Raw genomic sequence first — 20,834 nt, forward strand, 5'->3', positions numbered from 1 at the left:
AAATGGACTATTATTTAAATGGTAAAAAATTGCAGCATGCTGCTGTGCAGAGGGACCTGGGTGTCCTTGTGCAGGAATCTCAAGGAGTTGGTTTGCAGGTGCAGCAGGTAATTAAGAAGGCAAATGGAACTTTGTCCTTCATTGCTACAGGGATGGAGTTTAAAAACAGGGAGGTTATGTTGCAGCTGTATAAGGTGCTGGTGAGGCCACACCTGGTGTACTGTGTACAGTTTTGGTCTCCTTACTTGAGAAAGGATGTACTGGCACTGGAGGGGGTGCAGAGGAGATTCACTGGGTTGATTCCGGAGTTGAGAGGGTGGTTGGCTTATGAGGAGAGACTGAGTAGACTGGGGCTATACTCATTGGAATTCAGAAGAATGAGGGGAGATCTTATAGACACAGATAAGATTATGAAGGGAATCGATATGATAGAAGCAGGGAGGTGGATGAGGGGCCAAATGGCTTACTCTTGCTCCTAGTTCTTCTGTTCTTTCAAAGGACCTACCGTATATTAAGTTGCTCTTTCTCTACATCCTAGCCATGAATGTAACACTACATTCTGCACCCTCTCCTTTCCTTCTCCCCCATGTACTCTATGAACGGTATGCTTTGTCTGTATAGCGTGCAAGAAACAAGACTTTTCACTGTCTCCCAGTACCTGTGACAATAAATCAAATCTAAAGAGGAAGAATTTGCTCTTACTGATCGATTCAGGCAGATGGAAGGGGAGTGCGATTTCCCCTTTGACAGCAAGGGCCACGGGCTCTCTCTCGCTGCCTCCATCTTCCTCTGCAGACGCCACTGGTACAGGATGTCGTCCTCGGGGATGGGACTGAACGCTGGCACTCGGACCAGGTGGAGACAGGCTGGCGCACTGGGAACCTGCTTCACCGTGACAGCACCTGCACAGGACAGAAGGAGCCAGTTACAATGCAGCCTAGGGGTAGTCAGTACCTGGGGAGGGAGGGAGGGGGGGTGCGGTGGATTGGAAAGGCAGCGAGTCAGAGTTCTTACCTCCCTGCAGTGATGTGTCTGAGAGGTAGGGATGAGCAGCAGTGGGTTTGTAGAGGGGGGTGGAGGGGGGCCTCAGCGACACCTCCTCAATGGTACCGGAGACTGACGGAGATCCCACCCCGTCTGAACTGACAGCAGCGGGGCCGCTGGAGGAGGACTCACTGCACAGGAGACAAACACACAATGGATACGAGATCAGACAGAAACTAATCCACTGACAAATGCTGTCACTCCCTCAGTACTGACCCTCTGACAGTGCGGCACTCCCTCAGCACTGACCCTCTGACAGTGCGGCACTCCCTCAGCACTGACCCTCTGACAGTGCGGCACTCCCTCAGTACTGACCCTCTGACAGTGCGGCACTCCCTCAGCACTGACCCTCTGACAGTGCGGCACTCCCTCAGCACTGACCCTCTGACAGTGCGGCACTCCCTCAGTACTGACCCTCTGACAGTGCGGCACTCCCTCAGTACTGACCCTCTGACAGTGCGGCACTCCCTCAGCACTGACCCTCTGACAGTGCGGCACTCCCTCAGTACTGATCCTCTGACAGTGCGGCACTCCCTCAGCACTGACCCTCTGACAGTGCGGCACTCCCTCAGTACTGACCCTCTGACAGTGCGGCACTCCCTCAGCACTGACCCTCTGACAGTGCGGCACTCCCTCAGTACTGACCCTCTGACAGTGCGGCACTCCCTCAGTACTGACCCTCTGACAGTGCGGCACTCCCTCAGCACTGACCCTCTGACAGTGCGGCACTCCCTCAGCACTGACCCTCTGACAGTGCGGCACTCCCTCAGCACTGACCCTCTGACAGTGCGGCACTCCCTCAGCACTGACCCTCTGACAGTGCGGCACTCCCTCAGTACTGACCCTCTGACAGTGCGGCACTCCCTCAGTACTGACCCTCTGACAGTGCGGCACTCCCTCAGCACTGACCCTCTGACAGTGCGGCACTCCCTCAGCACTGACCCTCTGACAGTGCGGCACTCCCTCAGCACTGACCCTCTGACAGTGCGGCACTCCCTCAGTACTGACCCTCTGACAGTGCGGCACTCCCTCAGTACTGACCCTCTGAAGGTGCGGCACTCCCTCAGCACTGACCCTCTGACAGTGCGGCACTCCCTCAGCACTGACCCTCTGACAGTGCGGCACTCCCTCAGCACTGACCCTCTGACAGTGCGGCACTCCCTCAGCACTGACCCTCTGACAGTGCGGCACTCCCTCAGTACTGACCCTCTGACAGTGCGGCACTCCCTCAGCACTGACCCTCTGACAGTGCAGCACTCCCTCAGTACTGACCCTCTGACAGTGCGGCACTCCCTCAGCACTGACCCTCTGACAGTGCGGCACTCCCTCAGCACTGACCCTCTGACAGTGCAGCACTCCCTCAGTACTGACCCTCTGACAGTGCGGCACTCCCTCAGCACTGACACTCTGACAGTGCGGCACTCCCTCAGCACTGACCCTCTGACAGTGCGACACTCCCTCAGCACTGACCCTCTGACAGTGCAGCACTCCCTCAGCACTGACCCTCTGACAGTGCGACACTCCCTCAGTACTGACCCTCTGACAGTGCGGCACTCCCTCAGTACTGACCCTCTGACAGTGCGTCATTCCCTCAGTACTGACCCTCTGACAATGCGGCACTCCCTCAGTACTGACCCTCTGACAGAGCGGCACTCCCTCAGCACTGACCCTCTGACAGTGCGGCACTCCCTCAGTACTGACCCTCTGACAGTGCGGCACTCCCTCAGTACTGACCCTCTGACAGTGCGGCACTCCCTCAGCACTGACCCTCTGACAGTGCGGCACTCCCTCAGCACTGACCCTCTGACAGTGCGGCACTCCCTCAGTACTGACCCTCTGACAGTGCGGCACTCCCTCAGTACTGACCCTCTGACAGTGCGGCACTCCATCAGCACTGACCCTCTGACAGTGCGGCACTCCCTCAGCACTGACCCTCTGACAGTGCGGCACTCCCTCAGCACTGACCCTCTGACAGTGCGGCACTCCCTCAGTACTGACCCTCTGACAGTGCGGCACTCCCTCAGTACTGACCCTCTGACAGTGCGGCACTCCCTCAGCACTGACCCTCTGACAGTGCGGCACTCCCTCAGCACTGACCCTCTGACAGTGCGACACTCCCTCAGCACTGACCCTCTGACAGTGCGACACTCCCTCAGTACTGACCCTCTGACAGTGCGGCACTCCCTCAGTACTGACCCTCTGACAGTGCGGCACTCCCTCAGCACTGACCCTCTGACAGTGCGGCACTCCCTCAGCACTGACCCTCTGACAGTGCGGCACTCCCTCAGCACTGACCCTCTGACAGTGCGGCACTCCCTCAGCACTGACCCTCTGACAGTGCGGCACTCCCTCAGCACTGACCCTCTGACAGTGCGGCACTCCCTCAGCACTGACCCTCTGACAGAGCGGCACTCCCTCAGTACTGACCCTCTGACAGTGCGGCACTCCCTCAGTACTGACCCTCTGACAGTGCAGCACTCCCTCACTACTGACCCTCTGACAGTGCGGCACTCCCTCAGCACTGACCCTCTGACAGTGCAGCACTCCCTCAGTACTGACCCTCTGACAGTGCGGCACTCCCTCAGCCCTGACCCTCTGACAGTGCGGCACTCCCTCAGCACTGACCCTCTGACAGTGCAGCACTCCCTCAGTACTGACCCTCTGACAGTGCGGCACTCCCTCAGCACTGACCCTCTGACAGTGCGGCACTCCCTCAGCACTGACCCTCTGACAGTGCGACACTCCCTCAGCACTGACCCTCTGACAGTGCAGCACTCCCTCAGCACTGACCCTCTGACAGTGCGACACTCCCTCAGTACTGACCCTCTGACAGTGCGGCACTCCCTCAGTACTGACCCTCTGACAGTGCGTCATTCCCTCAGTACTGACCCTCTGACAATGCGGCACTCCCTCAGTACTGACCCTCTGACAGAGCGGCACTCCCTCAGCACCCTCTGACAGAGCGGCACTCCCTCAGCACTGACCCCTCTGACAGTGCGGGCACTCCCTCAGTACTGACCCTCTGACAGTGCGGCACTCCCTCAGTACTGACCCTCTGACAGTGCGGCACTCCCTCAGCACTGACCCTCTGACAGTGCGGCACTCCCTCAGTACTGACCCTCTGACAGTGCGGCACTCCCTCAGTACCTGACCCTCTGACAGTGCGGCACTCCATCAGCACTGGACCCTCTGACAGTGCGGCACTCCCTCAGCACTGACCCTCTGACAGTGCGGCACTCCCTCAGCACTGACCCTCTGACAGTGCGGCACTCCCTCAGTACTGACCCTCTGACAGTGCGGCACTCCCTCAGTACTGACCCTCTGACAGTGCGGCACTCCCTCAGCACTGACCCTCTGACAGTGCGGCACTCCCTCAGCACTGACCCTCTGACAGTGCGGACACTCCCTCAGTACTGACCCTCTGACAGTGCGACACTCCCTCAGTACTGACCCTCTGACAGTGCGGCACTCCCTCAGTACTGACCCTCTGACAGTGCGGCACTCCCTCAGCACTGACCCTCTGACAGTGCGGCACTCCCTCAGCACTGACCCTCTGACAGTGCGGCACTCCCTCAGCACTGACCCTCTGACAGTGCGACACTCCCTCAGCACTGACCCTCTGACAGTGCGGCACTCCCTCAGCACTGACCCTCTGACAGTGCGGCACTCCCTCAGCACTGACCCTCTGACAGAGCGGCACTCCCTCAGTACTGACCCTCTGACAGTGCGGCACTCCCTCAGTACTGACCCTCTGACAGTGCAGCACTCCCTCAGCACTGACCCTTTGACAGTGCGGCACTCCCTCAGTACTGACCCTCTGACAGAGCGGCACTCCCTCAGCACTGAACCTTTGACAGTGCGGCACTCCCCCAGCACTGACCCTCTGACAGTGCGGCACTCCCTCAGTACTGACCCTCTGACAGTGCGGCACTCCCTCAGCACTGACCCTCTGACAGTGTGGCACTCCCTCAGTACTGACCTCTGACAGTGTGGCACTCCCCAGCACTGACCCTCTGACAGTGCGGCACTCCCTCAGTACTGACCCTCTGACAGAGCGGCACTCCCTCAGCACTGACCCTCTGACAGTGCGGCACTCCCTCAGCACTGACCCTCTGACAGTGCGGCACTCCCTCAGTACTGACCCTCTGACAGAGCGGCACTCCCTCAGCACTGACCCTCTGACAGTGCAGCACTACCTCAGTACTGACCCTTTGACAGTGCGGCACTCCCTCAGCACTGACCCTTTGACAGTGCGGCACTCCCTCAGTCACTGACCCTTTGACAGTGCGGCACTCCCTCAGCACTGACCCTTTGACAGTGCGGCACTCCCTCAGCACTGACCCTCTGACAGTGCGGCACTCCCTCCGCACTGACCCTTTGACAGTGCGGCACTCCCTCAGCACTGACCCTCTGACAGTGCAGCACTCCCTCAGTACTGACCCTTTGACAGTGCGTCACTCCCTCAGCACTGACCCTTTGACAGTGCGGCACTCCCTCAGCACTGACCCTTTGACAGTGCGGCACTCCCTCAGCACTGACCCTTTGACAGTGCGGCACTCCCTCAGCACTGACCCTCTGACAGTGCGGCACTCCCTCAGCACTGACCCTCTGACAGTGCGGCACTCCCTCAGCACTGACCCTCTGACAGTGCGGCACTCCCTCAGCACTGACCCTTTGACAGTGCGGCACTCCCTCAGCACTGACCCTTTGACAGTGCGGCACTCCCTCAGCACTGACCCTTTGACAGTGCGGCACTCCCTCAGTACTGACCCTCTGACAGTGCGGAACTCCCTCAGCACTGACCCTTTGACAGTGCGGCACTCCCTCAGCACTGACCCTCTGACAGTGCGGCACTCCCTCAGCACTGACCCTCTGACAGTGCGGCACTCCCTCAGCACTGACCCTTTGACAGTGCGGCACTCCCTCAGCACTGACCCTTTGACAGTGCGGCACTCCTCAGCACTGACCCTTTGACAGTGCGGCACTCCCTCAGTACTGACCCTCTGACAGTGCGGCACTCCCTCAGCACTGACCTTTGACAGTGCGGCACTCCCTCAGCACTGACCCTCTGACAGTGCAGCACTCCCTCAGCACTGACCCTCTGACAGTGCGGCACTCCCTCAGTACTGACCCTCTGACAGTGCGGCACTCCCTCAGCACTGACCCTCTGACAGTGCGGCACTCCCTCAGCACTGACCCTCTGACAGTGCGGCACTCCCTCAGTACTGACCCTCTGACAGTGCGGCACTCCCTCAGCACTGACCCTCTGACAGTGCGGCACTCCCTCAGCACTGATCCTCTGACAGTGCGGCACTCCCTCAGCACTGACCCTCTGACACTGCGGCACTCCCTCAGTACTGACCCTCTGACAGTGCGGCACTCCCTCAGCACTGACCCTCTGACAGTGCGGCACTCCCTCAGTACTGACCCTCTGACAGTGCGGCACTCCCTCAGTACTGACCCTCTGACAGTGCGGCACTCCCTCAGCACTGACCCTCTGACAGTGCGGCACCTCCCTCAGCACTGACCCTCTGACAGTGCGGCACTCCCTCAGCACTGACCCTCTGACAGTGCGGCACTCCCTCAGCACTGACCCTCTGACAGTGCGGCACTCCCCTCAGTACTGACCCTCTGACAGTGCGGCACTCCCTCAGCACTGAACCTTGCTCGATGCGGCACTCCCTCAGCACTGACCCTCTGACAGTGCGGCACTCCCTCAGCACTGACCCTCTGACAGTGCGGCACTCCCTCAGCACTGACCCTCTGACAGTGCGGCACTCCCTCAGCACTGACCCTCTGACAGAGCGGCACTCCCTCAGTACTGACCCTCTGACAGTGCGGCACTCCCTCAGTACTGACCCTCTGACAGTGCAGCACTCCCTCAGCACTGACCCTCTGACAGTGCGGCACTCCCTCAGTACTGACCCTCTGACAGTGCGGCACTCCCTCAGCACTGACCCTCTGACAGTGCGGCACTCCCTCAGCACTGACCCTCTGACAGTGCGGCACTCCCTCAGTACTGACCCTCTGACAGTGCGGCACTCCCTCAGTACTGACCCTCTGACAGTGCGGCACTCCCTCAGCACTGACCCTCTGACAGTGCGGCACTCCCTCAGTACTGATCCTCTGACAGTGCGGCACTCCCTCAGCACTGACCCTCTGACAGTGCGGCACTCCCTCAGCACTGACCCTCTGACAGTGCGGCACTCCCTCAGCACTGACCCTCTGACAGTGCGGCACTCCCTCAGTACTGACCCTCTGACAGTGCGGCACTCCCTCAGTACTGACCCTCTGACAGTGCGGCACTCCCTCAGCACTGACCCTCTGACAGTGCGGCACTCCCTCAGCACTGACCCTCTGACAGTGCGGCACTCCCTCAGCACTGACCCTCTGACAGTGCGGCACTCCCTCAGCACTGACCCTCTGACAGTGCGGCACTCCCTCAGTACTGACCCTCTGACAGTGCGGCACTCCCTCAGTACTGACCCTCTGACAGTGCGGCACTCCCTCAGCACTGACCCTCTGACAGTGCGGCACTCCCTCAGCACTGACCCTCTGACAGTGCGGCACTCCCTCAGCACTGACCCTCTGACAGTGCGGCACTCCCTCAGTACTGACCCTCTGACAGTGCGGCACTCCCTCAGTACTGACCCTCTGAAGGTGCGGCACTCCCTCAGTACTGACCCTCTGACAGTGCGGCACTCCCTCAGCACTGACCCTCTGACAGTGCGGCACTCCCTCAGCACTGACCCTCTGACAGTGCGGCACTCCCTCAGCACTGACCCTCTGACAGTGCGGCACTCCCTCACTACTGACCCTCTGACAGTGCGGCACTCCCTCAGCACTGACCCTCTGACAGTGCAGCACTCCCTCAGTACTGACCCTCTGACAGTGCGGCACTCCCTCAGCCCTGACCCTCTGACAGTGCGGCACTCCCTCAGCACTGACCCTCTGACAGTGCAGCACTCCCTCAGTACTGACCCTCTGACAGTGCGGCACTCCCTCAGCACTGACCCTCTGACAGTGCGGCACTCCCTCAGCACTGACCCTCTGACAGTGCGACACTCCCTCAGCACTGACCCTCTGACAGTGCAGCACTCCCTCAGCACTGACCCTCTGACAGTGCGACACTCCCTCAGTACTGACCCTCTGACAGTCCGGCACTCCCTCAGTACTGACCCTCTGACAGTGCGTCATTCCCTCAGTACTGACCCTCTGACAATGCGGCACTCCCTCAGTACTGACCCTCTGACAGAGCGGCACTCCCTCAGCACTGACCCTCTGACAGTGCGGCACTCCCTCAGTACTGACCCTCTGACAGTGCGGCACTCCCTCAGTACTGACCCTCTGACAGTGCGGCACTCCCTCAGTACTGACCCTCTGACAGTGCGGCACTCCCTCAGCACTGACCCTCTGACAGTGCGGCACTCCCTCAGCACTGACCCTCTGACAGTGCGGTACTCCCTCAGTACTGACCCTCTGACAGTGCGGCACTCCCTCAGTACTGACCCTCTGACAGTGCGGCACTCCATCAGCACTGACCCTCTGACAGTGCGGCACTCCCTCAGCACTGACCCTCTGACAGTGCGGCACTCCCTCAGCACTGACCCTCTGACAGTGCGGCACTCCCTCAGTACTGACCCTCTGACAGTGCGGCACTCCCTCAGTACTGACCCTCTGACAGTGCGGCACTCCCTCAGCACTGACCCTCTGACAGTGCGGCACTCCCTCAGCACTGACCCTCTGACAGAGCGGCACTCCCTCAGTACTGACCCTCTGACAGTGCGGCACTCCCTCAGTACTGACCCTCTGACAGTGCAGCACTCCCTCAGCACTGACCCTTTGACAGTGCGGCACTCCCTCAGTACTGACCCTCTGACAGAGCGGCACTCCCTCAGCACTGACCCTTTGACAGTGCGGCACTCCCTCAGCACTGACCCTCTGACAGTGCGGCACTCCCTCAGTACTGACCCTCTGACAGTGCGGCACTCCCTCAGCACTGACCCTCTGACAGTGTGGCACTCCCTCAGTACTGACCCTCTGACAGTGTGGCACTCCCTCAGCACTGACCCTCTGACAGTGCGGCACTCCCTCAGTACTGACCCTCTGACAGAGCGGCACTCCCTCAGCACTGACCCTCTGACAGTGCGGCACTCCCTCAGCACTGACCCTCTGACAGTGCGGCACTCCCTCAGTACTGACCCTCTGACAGAGCGGCACTCCCTCAGCACTGACCCTCTGACAGTGCAGCACTACCTCAGTACTGACCCTTTGACAGTGCGTCACTCCCTCAGCACTGACCCTTTGACAGTGCGGCACTCCCTCAGCACTGACCCTTTGACAGTGCGGCACTCCCTCAGCACTGACCCTTTGACAGTGCGGCACTCCCTCAGCACTGACCCTCTGACAGTGCGGCACTCCCTCCGCACTGACCCTTTGACAGTGCGGCACTCCCTCAGCACTGACCCTCTGACAGTGCAGCACTCCCTCAGTACTGACCCTTTGACAGTGCGTCACTCCCTCAGCACTGACCCTTTGACAGTGCGGCACTCCCTCAGCACTGACCCTTTGACAGTGCGGCACTCCCTCAGCACTGACCCTTTGACAGTGCGGCACTCCCTCAGCACTGACCCTCTGACAGTGCGGCACTCCCTCAGCACTGACCCTCTGACAGTGCGGCACTCCCTCAGCACTGACCCTCTGACAGTGCGGCACTCCCTCAGCACTGACCCTTTGACAGTGCGGCACTCCCTCAGCACTGACCCTTTGACAGTGCGGCACTCCCTCAGCACTGACCCTCTGACAGTGCGGCACTCCCTCAGCACTGACCCTTTGACAGTGCGGCACTCCCTCAGCACTGACCCTCTGACAGTGCGGCACTCCCTCAGCACTGACCCTCTGACAGTGCGGCACTCCCTCAGCACTGACCCTTTGACAGTGCGGCACTCCCTCAGCACTGACCCTCTGACAGTGCAGCACTCCCTCAGCACTGACCCTCTGACAGTGCGGCACTCCCTCAGTACTGACCCTCTGACAGTGCGGCACTCCCTCAGCACTGACCCTCTGACAGTGCGGCACTCCCTCAGCACTGACCCTCTGACAGTGCGGCACTCCCTCAGTACTGACCCTCTGACAGTGCGGCACTCCCTCAGCACTGACCCTCTGACAGTGCGGCACTCCCTCAGTACTGATCCTCTGACAGTGCGGCACTCCCTCAGCACTGACCCTCTGACACTGCGGCACTCCCTCAGTACTGACCCTCTGACAGTGCGGCACTCCCTCAGCACTGACCCTCTGACAGTGCGGCACTCCCTCAGTACTGACCCTCTGACAGTGCGGCACTCCCTCAGTACTGACCCTCTGACAGTGCGGCACTCCCTCAGCACTGACCCTCTGACAGTGCGGCACTCCCTCAGCACTGACCCTCTGACAGTGCGGCACTCCCTCAGCACTGACCCTCTGACAGTGCGGCACTCCCTCAGCACTGACCCTCTGACAGTGCGGCACTCCCTCAGTACTGACCCTCTGACAGTGCGGCACTCCCTCAGTACTGACCCTCTGACAGTGCGGCACTCCCTCAGCACTGACCCTCTGACAGTGCGGCACTCCCTCAGCACTGACCCTCTGACAGTGCGGCACTCCCTCAGCACTGACCCTCTGACAGTGCGGCACTCCCTCAGTACTGACCCTCTGACAGTGCGGCACTCCCTCAGTACTGACCCTCTGAAGGTGCGGCACTCCCTCAGTACTGACCCTCTGACAGTGCGGCACTCCCTCAGCACTGACCCTCTGACAGTGCGGCACTCCCTCAGCACTGACCCTCTGACAGTGCGGCACTCCCTCAGCACTGACCCTCTGACAGTGCGGCACTCCCTCAGTACTGACCCTCTGACAGTGCGGCACTCCCTCAGCACTGACCCTCTGACAGTGCAGCACTCCCTCAGTACTGACCCTCTGACAGTGCGGCACTCCCTCAGCACTGACCCTCTGACAGTGCGGCACTCCCTCAGCACTGACCCTCTGACAGTGCAGCACTCCCTCAGTACTGACCCTCTGACAGTGCGGCACTCCCTCAGCACTGACCCTCTGACAGTGCGGCACTCCCTCAGCACTGACCCTCTGACAGTGCGACACTCCCTCAGCACTGACCCTCTGACAGTGCAGCACTCCCTCAGCACTGACCCTCTGACAGTGCGACACTCCCTCAGTACTGACCCTCTGACAGTGCGGCACTCCCTCAGTACTGACCCTCTGACAGTGCGTCATTCCCTCAGTACTGACCCTCTGACAATGCGGCACTCCCTCAGTACTGACCCTCTGACAGAGCGGCACTCCCTCAGCACTGACCCTCTGACAGTGCGGCACTCCCTCAGTACTGACCCTCTGACAGTGCGGCACTCCCTCAGTACTGACCCTCTGACAGTGCGGCACTCCCTCAGCACTGACCCTCTGACAGTGCGGCACTCCCTCAGCACTGACCCTCTGACAGTGCGGCACTCCCTCAGCACTGACCCTCTGACAGTGCGGCACTCCCTCAGTACTGACCCTCTGACAGTGCGGCACTCCCTCAGTACTGACCCTCTGACAGTGCGGCACTCCATCAGCACTGACCCTCTGACAGTGCGGCACTCCCTCAGCACTGACCCTCTGACAGTGCGGCACTCCCTCAGCACTGACCCTCTGACAGTGCGGCACTCCCTCAGCACTGACCCTCTGACAGTGCGGCACTCCCTCAGTACTGACCCTCTGACAGTGCGGCACTCCCTCAGCACTGACCCTTTGACAGTGCGGCACTCCCTCAGCACTGACCCTTTGACAGTGCGGCACTCCCTCAGCACTGACCCTTTGACAGTGCGGCACTCCCTCAGCACTGACCCTCTGACAGTGCGGCACTCCCTCAGCACTGACCCTCTGACAGTGCGGCACTCCCTCAGCACTGACCCTTTGACAGTGCGGCACTCCCTCAGCACTGACCCTTTGACAGTGCGGCACTCCCTCAGCACTGACCCTTTGACAGTGCGGCACTCCCTCAGTACTGACCCTCTGACAGTGCGGCACTCCCTCAGCACTGACCCTTTGACAGTGCGGCACTCCCTCAGCACTGACCCTCTGACAGTGCGGCACTCCCTCAGCACTGACCCTCTGACAGTGCGGCACTCCCTCAGCACTGACCCTTTGACAGTGCGGCACTCCCTCAGCACTGACCCTTTGACAGTGCGGCACTCCCTCAGCACTGACCCTTTGACAGTGCGGCACTCCCTCAGCACTGACCCTCTGACAGTGCGGCACTCCCTCAGTACTGACCCTCTGACAGTGCGGCACTCCCTCAGCACTGACCCTTTGACAGTGCGGCACTCCCTCAGCACTGACCCTCTGACAGTGCGGCACTCCCTCAGTACTGACCCTCTGACAGTGCGGCACTCCCTCAGCACTGACCCTCTGACAGTGCGGCACTCCCTCAGCACTGACCCTTTGACAGTGCGGCACTCCCTCAGCACTGACCCTCTGACAGTGCGGCACTCCCTCAGCACTGACCCTTTGACAGTGCGGCACTCCCTCAGCACTGACCCTCTGACAGTGCGGCACTCCCTCAGCACTGACCCTTTGACAGTGCGGCACTCCCTCAGCACTGACCCTTTGACAGTGCGGCACTCCCTCAGCACTGACCCTTTGACAGTGCGGCACTCCCTCAGCACTGACCCTCTGACAGTGCGGCACTCCCTCAGCACTGACCCTTTGACAGTGCGGCACTCCCTCAGCACTGACCCTTTGACAGTGCGGCACTCCCTCAGCACTGACCCTCTGACAGTGCGGCACTCCCTCAGTACTGACCCTCTGACAGTGCGGCACTCCCTCAGCACTGACCCTCTGACAGTGCGGCACTCCCTCAGCACTGACCCTTTGACAGTGCGGCACTCCCTCAGCACTGACCCTTTGACAGTGCGGCACTCCCTCAGTACTGACCCTCTGACAGTGCGGCACTCCCTCAGTACTGACCCTCTGACAGTGCGGCACTCCCTCAGCACTGACCCTCTGACAGTGCGGCACTCCCTCAGTACTGACCCTCTGACAGTGCGGCACTCCCTCAGCACTGACCCTTTGACAGTGCGTCACTCCCTCAGCACTGACCCTCTGACAGTGCGGCACTCCCTCAGTACTGACCCTCTGACAGTGCGGCACTCCCTCAGCACTGACCCTCTGACAGTGCGGCACTCCCTGGAAACATACGTTCCCGCATGACACCCTTTGTGAATTAGTGGGGCGGATCGACGGACAGGTGCGCACGCACACACGCAGTCAGTGGAGGAGGCACTCTCTCTCTGTGCTGGGCCGTACCTGCGCTCCAGCAAGTGGCTAGTTCTCTCTTGGAGATGAATCGTCTCCTGGTCAAAGGGCTCCAGCTGGGAGACATCCGAACGCTCTCCCTGGAAAGAAATCAGCAGCAGTGTTAGCAGCGAATCAGCAGAGCGCGCTTGCCTGACTAAAGCCGGCACAGAGGCACACAGCGCATCTCCACCCCCCCCCCCTGTGAATAGGAACAACCTGTCTTAACTCTTCAGCTTCCTGCCTGATTCCCCCTCTCTCTCTAACCCAGGGATCACTGGACAGGGATCAGGAGCAGGAACCCTGGCTGATTTCCTCTCTCTCTCTAACCCAGGGATCACTGGACAGGGATCAGGAGCAGGAACCCTGCCTGATTCCCCCTCTCTCTGTCTCTAACCCAGGGATCACTGGACAGTGAGCAGGAACAGGAACCCTGGCTGATTTCCCCTCTCTCTCTCTAACCCAGGGGTCACCGGACAGTGATCAGGAGCACTAACCCTGGCTGATTTCCCCTCTCTCTCTAACCCAGGGATCACTGGACAGTGATCAGGAACAGGAACCCTGGCTGATTTCCCCTCTCTCTCTCTAACCCAGGGATCACTGGACAGTGATCAGGAGCAGGAACCCTGGCTGATTTCCCCTCTCTCTCTCTAACCCAGGGATCACTGGACAGTGATCAGGAGCAGGAACCCTGGCTGATTTCCCCTCTCTCTCTCTGACCCAGCGATCACTGGACAGGGATCAGGAGCAGGAACCCTGGCTGATTTCCCCTCTCTCTCTAACCCAGGGATCACTGGACAGTGATCAGGAGCAGGAACCCTGGCTGATTTCCCCCCTCTCTCTCTAGCCCAGGGATCACTGGACAGTGATCAGGAACAGGAACCCTGGCTGATTTCCCCTCTCTCTCTAACCCAGGGATCACTGGACAGTGATCAGGAACAGGAACCCTGGCTGATTTCCCCTCTCTCTCTAACGAAGAGGTTTCTGAAGGATAGTGAAGAGACCATTCCATCAATGATGCTGATGGATTGTGAGGTGTGATAATCTCTGGGGGTGCTGTCCCAAACTCAGCAGCGGACTGTACGGTGTGCGGAGAGACACACAGACAATTCTGCTGAGACTCTCCTCTCCAATGGTGCGCTGAATCCAGAACGTTCCAGGCACAGACTGATGTTAACACTCACCCCCGAGGACAGTCCACTCCTCAGTAATGCTACACTCGGGTGAGAGGGGCTGGGCAGTGACGCCCTCCCAGGCAATGGTCGGAACCTAGTCAGTTGTGATGGGGAATAACCTCCAAATACTCCGCCTCCAGTGCTCAAAGGCCGAATACCTGTGGACAGCAGCACAAATATCGTGGGACTGAGAGGGAGAGGTCAGACAACAACAACCAAATACAACAGGATTAGCAAGAATCAAACCACAGCTCCAGAGTCAGGAGAATCGAACCACTCGGGTATCAGCCAAAACCATCACTGTCCCCAGACAAACAAGCTCAGCATTCAAAGTGAGGTTTATATAGAGAATACCAGCTCCCCGGGAGTGAGTTACAGACTGGAATCTAATCGAGGGGTTCGGGGTGGTTTATATATAGAATACCAGCTCCCCGGGAGTGAGTTACAGACTGGAATCTAATCGAGGGGTTCAGGGTGGTTTATATATAGAATAACAGATACCCGGGAGTAAGTTACAGACTGGAATCTAATCGAGAGGTTCTGGGTGGTTTATATATAGAACAACAGATACCCGGGAGTGAGTTACAGACTGGAATCTAATCGAGGGGTTCGGGGTGGTTTATATATAGAATAACAGATACCCGGGAGTGAGTTACAGACTGGAATCTAATCGAGAGGTTCTGGGTGGTTTATATAGAGAATACCAGCTCCCCGGGAGTGAGTTATAGACTGGAATCTAATCGAGGGGTTCGGGGTGGTTTATATATAGAATAACAGATACCCGGGAGTGAGTTACAGACTGGAATCTAATCGAGGGGTTCGGGGTGGTTTATATATAGAATAACAGATACCCGGGAGTGAGTTACAGGCTGGAATCTAATCGAGGGGTTCGGGGTGGTTTGTATATAGAATAACAGATACCCGGGAGTGAGTTACAGACTGGAATCCAATCGAGGGGTTCAGGGCGGGTGTTATACATAGAATAACAGATACCCGGGAGTGAGTTACAGACTGGAATCTAATCGAGGGGTACGGGGTGGTTTATATATAGAATAACAGATACCCGGGAGTGAGTTACAGACTGGAATCTAATCGAGGGGTTCCGGGTGGTTTTCATATAGAATAACAGATACCCGGGAGTGAGTTACAGGCTGGAATCTAATCGAGGGGTTCGGGGTGGTTTATATATAGAATAACAGATACCCGGGAGTGAGTTACAGACTGGAATCTAATCGAGAGGTTCAGGGTGGTTTATATATAGAATAACAGATACCCGGGAGTGAGTTACAGACTGGAATCCAATCGAGGGGTTCGGAGTGGTTTATATATAGAATAACAGATACCCGGGAGTGAGTTACAGACTGGAATCTAATCGAGGGGTTCAGGGCAGGTGTTATATATAGAATAACAGATACCCGGGAGTGAGTTACAGACTGGAATCTAACCGCGGGGTTCAGGGTGGTTTCTATATAGAATAACAGATACCTGGGAGTGAGTTACAGACTGGAATCTAATCGAGGGGTTCAGGGTGGTTTATATATAGAATAACAGATACCCGGAAGTGAGTTACAGACTGGAACCTAATCGAGGGGTTCAGGGTGGTTTATATATAGAATAACAGATACCCGGGAGTGAGTTACAGACTGGAATCTAATCGAGGGGTTCGGGGTGGTTTATATATAGAATAACAGATACCCGGGAGTGAGTTACAGACTGGAATCTAATCGAGGGGTTCAGGGCAGGTGTTATATATAGAATAACAGATACCCGGGAGTGAGTTACAGACTGGAATCTAATCGAGGGGTTCAGGGTGGTTTATATATAGAATAACAGATACCCGGAAGTGAGTTACAGACTGGAACCTAATCGAGGGGTTCGGGGTGGTTTTTATATAGAATAACAGATACCCGGGAGTGAGTTACAGCCTGGAATCTAATCGAGGGGTTCGGGGTGGTTTATATATAGAATAACAGATACCCGGGAGTGAGTTACAGACTGGAATCCAATCGAGGGGTTCGGGGCGGGTGTTATATATAGAATAACAGATACCCGGGAGTGAGTTACAGACTGGAATCTCAGCGAGGGGTTCAGGGCGCATGTTATATATCGATTGATGATTGAATATTGAGCAGATTGCTGTTTGTCGCTACACTAAGTGTCGGAAAAGTCTTACCTTGGCTGATGTGCTCTGTATCCTGTGTGGGCGTGGAGTTGCTGGGAGGAGAGTTGTTGAGCCACCAGAATTCAGTGCTCTCTGTGCTGTGAGCACGCTCTCGGTGCTCCCGACTCAATGGTTGGCCATGTCGGAATCTCTGGATGTACCTGGATGCAGACAGGATATTGAGATTCTTTTCCCCCAGTACTGCACAGCAACAAGAAGCTGAACTCACCCCAGCCACAATCTAAAACTAGTCTGCTTCATGCTCCAATCAACAGCCTTTTTCAATGGGCTCAGTAAGAGGAGGAGGCCATTCAGCCCCTCGAGCCTGTTACACAGGAACAGGAGGAGGCCCCAGTCAGCCCCTCGAGCCTGTTACACAGGAACAGGAGGAGGCCATTCAGCCCCTCGAGCCTGTTACACAGGAACAGGAGGAGGCCATTCAGCCCCTCGAGCCTGTTACACAGGAACAGGAGGAGGCCCCATTCAGCCCCTCGAGCCTGTTACACAGGAACAGGAGGAGGCCCCATTCAGCCCCTCGAGCCTGTTACACAGGAACAGGAGGAGGCCATTCAGCCCCTCGAGCCTGTTACACAGGAACAGGAGGAGGCCCCATTCAGCCCCTCGAGCCTGTTACACAGGAACAGGAGGAGGCCCCATTCAGCCCCTCGAGCCTGTTACACAGGAACAGGAGGAGGCCATTCAGCCCCTCGAGCCTGTTACACAGGAACAGGAGGAGGCCCCATTCAGCCCCTCGAGCCTGTTACACAGGAACAGGAGGAGGCCCCATTCAGCCCCTCGAGCCTGTTACACAGGAACAGGAGGAGGCCATTCAGCCCCTCGAGCCTGTTACACAGGAACAGGAGGAGGCCCCATTCAGCATCCTGAGAGAGTTGCTGGAAATCTTAAAGTGCATCATGGTAGATAAATCCCTGGGACCTGATGAAGTGAATCCCAGGACATTGTGGGAGGCGAGGGGGTAAATTGCGGGTCCCCTAGCAGAGATATTTGAATCATCGATAGTCACAGGTGAGGTGCCTGAAGATTGGAGAGTGGCAAATGTGCCTTTGTTTAAAAAGGGCTGCAGGGAAAAGCCTGGGAACTACAGGCCAGTGAGCCTCACATCTGTGGTGGGTAAATTCTTGGAAGGCATTTTGAGAGACAGGATCTGCAGGCATTTAGAGAGGCAAGGATTGATTAGGGACAGTCAGCATGGCTTTGTGAGTGGAAAATCATGTCTCACAAATTTGATTGAGTTTTTTGAAGGGGTAACCAAGAAGGTAGATGAGGGCAGTGCAGTTGATGTTTTCTTCATGGACTTTAGCAAGGCCTTTGACAAGGTACCACATGGTAGGTTGTTGCATAAGGTTAAATCTCACAGGATCCAGGGTGAGGTATCTAAATGGATACAAAATTGGCTTCTTGACAGAAGCCAGAGGGTGGTTGTAGAGGGTTGTTTTTCAAACTGGAGGCCTGTGACCAGCGGTGTGCCTCAGGGATCAGTGCTGGGCCCACTGTTATTTGTCATTTATATTAATGATTTGGATGAGGATATAGGTGGCATGGTTAGTAAGTTTGCAGATGACACCAAGATTGGTGGCATAGTGGACAGTGAAGAAAGTTATCTCCAATTGCAACAGGATCTTGATCAATTGGGCCAGTGGGCTGACAAATGGCAGATGGAGTTTAATTAAGACAAATGCGAGGTGATGCATTTTGATCGAACCAGGGCAGGACTTACTCAGTTAATGGTAGGGCGTTGGGGAGAATTACAGAACAAAGAGATCTAGGGGTACAGGTTCATAGCTCCTTGAAAGTGGAGTCACAGGTGGACAGAGTGGTGAAGAAGGCATTCGGCATGCTTGGTTTCATCCGTCAGACCATTGAATACAGGAATTGGAATGTCTTGTTGAAGTTGTACAAGACACTGGTAAGGCCACACTTGGAATACTGTGTACAGTTCTGGTCACCCTATTATAGAAAGGATATTATTAAACTAGAAAGAGTGCAGAAAAGATTTACTCGGATGCTACCAGGACTTGATGGATTGAGTTACGAGGAGAGGCTGGATAGACTGGGACTTTTTTCTCTGGAGCGTAGGAGGCTGAGGGGTGACCTTATAGAGGTCTATAAAATAATGAGGGGCACAGATCAGCGAGATAGTCAATATCTTTTCCCAAAGGTAGGGAAGTCTAAAACTAGAGGGCAGAGGTTTAAGGTGAGAGGGGAGAGATACAAAAAGGTCCAGAGGGGCAATTTTTCACACAGAGGGTGGTGAGTGTCTGGAACGAGCTCCCAGAGGTAGTAGTAGAGGCGGGTACAATGTTGTCTTTTAAAGAGCATTTAGACAGTTACATGGGTACGATGGGTACAGAGGGATATGGGCCATACGCAGGCAATTGGGACTAGCTTAGGATTTTTAAAAAAAGGTGGCATGGACAAGTTGGGGCGAAGGGCCTGTTTCCATGCTGTAAACCTCTGACCTCCATGAGCCCCCCTCGAGCCTGTTACACAGGAACAGAAGGAGGCCATTCAGCCCCTCGAGCCTGTTAGTCAGGAACAATGATCAGGAGCAGGAACCCTGGCTGATTTCCTCTCCTCTCTCTAACCCAGGGATCACTGGACAGTGATCAGGAGCAGGAACCCTGGCTGATTTCCTCTCTCTCTCTCTAACCCAGGGATCACTGGACAGTGATCAGGAACAGGATCCTGGCTGATTTCCCCTCTCTCTCTCTCTCTAACCCAGGGATCACTGGACAGTGATCAGGAACAGGAACCCTGGCTGATTTCCCCTCTCTCTCTAACCCAGGGATCACTGGACAGTGATCAGGAGCAGGAACCCTGGCTGATTTCCCCCCTCTCTCTCTCTCTAACCCAGGGATCACTGGACAGTGATCAGGAACAGGGATCCCTGGCTGATTCCCCCTCTCTCCTAACCCAGGGATCACTGGACAGTGATCAGGAGCAGGAACCCTGGCTGATTCCCCCTCTCTCTCTAACCCAGGGATCACTGGACAGGGATCAGGAGCAGGAACCCTGGCTGATTTCCCCTCTCTCTCTAACCCCAGGGATCACTGGACAGTGATCAGGAGCAGGAACCCTGGCTGATTCCCCCTCTCTCTCTAACCCAGGGATCACTGGACAGTGATCAGGAGCAGAACCCTGGCTGATTCCCCCTCTCTCTCTAACCCAGGGATCACTGGACAGTGATCAGGAGCAGGAACCCTGGCTGATTTCCCCTCTCTCTCTAACCCAGGGATCACTGGACAGTGATCAGGAGCAGGAACCTGGCTGATTTCCCCTCTCTCTAACCACAATATTTCAGTTGAAGTGTGTGGGGCTGGTTTGTAAAGACATTGCTGCTGGAACTCACTTGGCTATGATGGAACTGTCCATGGGTGCATTGTTTGGACTTGCTGACCAGTCTGTGTCTGCCCGGAGCACCTCAGGTGAGGTCGGTGACCCCCCCGCTATCCCTGCCCGACTCTGTCCGTCCTCCTCGCTCTCAGCCGTTACCAAGGAGCTACTCTCGGTTGAGGGCCAGGACTCCTCCAGGGAGCTGGCCGCTTCTGGCTGGGTGGTCCGCCTCGCAGTGGGTCCTGAACTCCGAGGGAGGGTGGTCCCAGCACAGGCTCCTGCTGCTGGTCTTTTCCCAGTTCCACCTGTGAGGAAAAGCAATTCTGAGATGTAACAAGAACATTGGAATTGGAGAAGGCGACCATTCAGCCCTCGAGCCTGCTCCGCCATTCAATCAGATCATGGCTGATCTCTCCTGGTCTCTAATCCACCTCCCCACCTGTTCCCCATGTCCCCTTTTCTATTAGAAATATATCCGTCTCCCTCTTGAAACCATTCAATGATTCAGACTCCACCGCGCTGTGGGACAGTGAGTTCCCACCGCGCTGTGGGACAGTGAGTTCCCCCACCGCGCTGTGGGACAGTGAGTTCCACAAACCCACCGCGCTGTGGGACAGCGAGTTCCCCACCGCGCTGTGGGACAGTGAGTTCCCCACCGCGCTGTGGGACAGCGAGTTCCCCACCGCGCTGTGGGGACAGTGAGTTCCCCACCGCGCTGTGGGACAGCGAGTTCCCCACCGCGCTGTGGGACAGTGAGTTCCACAAACCACCGCGCT

At 57.2% G+C, this 20,834-nt stretch overlaps 1 protein-coding gene across 1 annotated transcript in view; it reads right to left on the reverse strand.

The window, feature by feature from the left end:
* proser3 (proline and serine rich 3) overlaps window positions 1-20,363 on the reverse strand; it is a gene marked incomplete at its 5' end in the record, with an annotated part of 33,101 nt that extends 12,738 nt beyond the window's left edge. Inside the window, 6 exons of the mRNA XM_078206758.1 lie at window positions 703-902; window positions 1,015-1,175; window positions 13,381-13,469; window positions 14,553-14,701; window positions 16,717-16,865; window positions 20,075-20,363. Coding sequence (XP_078062884.1) covers window positions 703-902; window positions 1,015-1,175; window positions 13,381-13,469; window positions 14,553-14,701; window positions 16,717-16,865; window positions 20,075-20,363 — 1,037 coding nt within the window. The remainder of the gene's footprint in view (window positions 1-702; window positions 903-1,014; window positions 1,176-13,380; window positions 13,470-14,552; window positions 14,702-16,716; window positions 16,866-20,074) is intronic.
* Between the last annotated feature and the right edge of the window lie 471 nt (window positions 20,364-20,834).

This window comes from Mustelus asterias, unplaced genomic scaffold, assembly GCF_964213995.1.
Source record: "Mustelus asterias unplaced genomic scaffold, sMusAst1.hap1.1 HAP1_SCAFFOLD_1758, whole genome shotgun sequence".
NCBI lineage: Eukaryota > Metazoa > Chordata > Chondrichthyes > Carcharhiniformes > Triakidae > Mustelus > Mustelus asterias.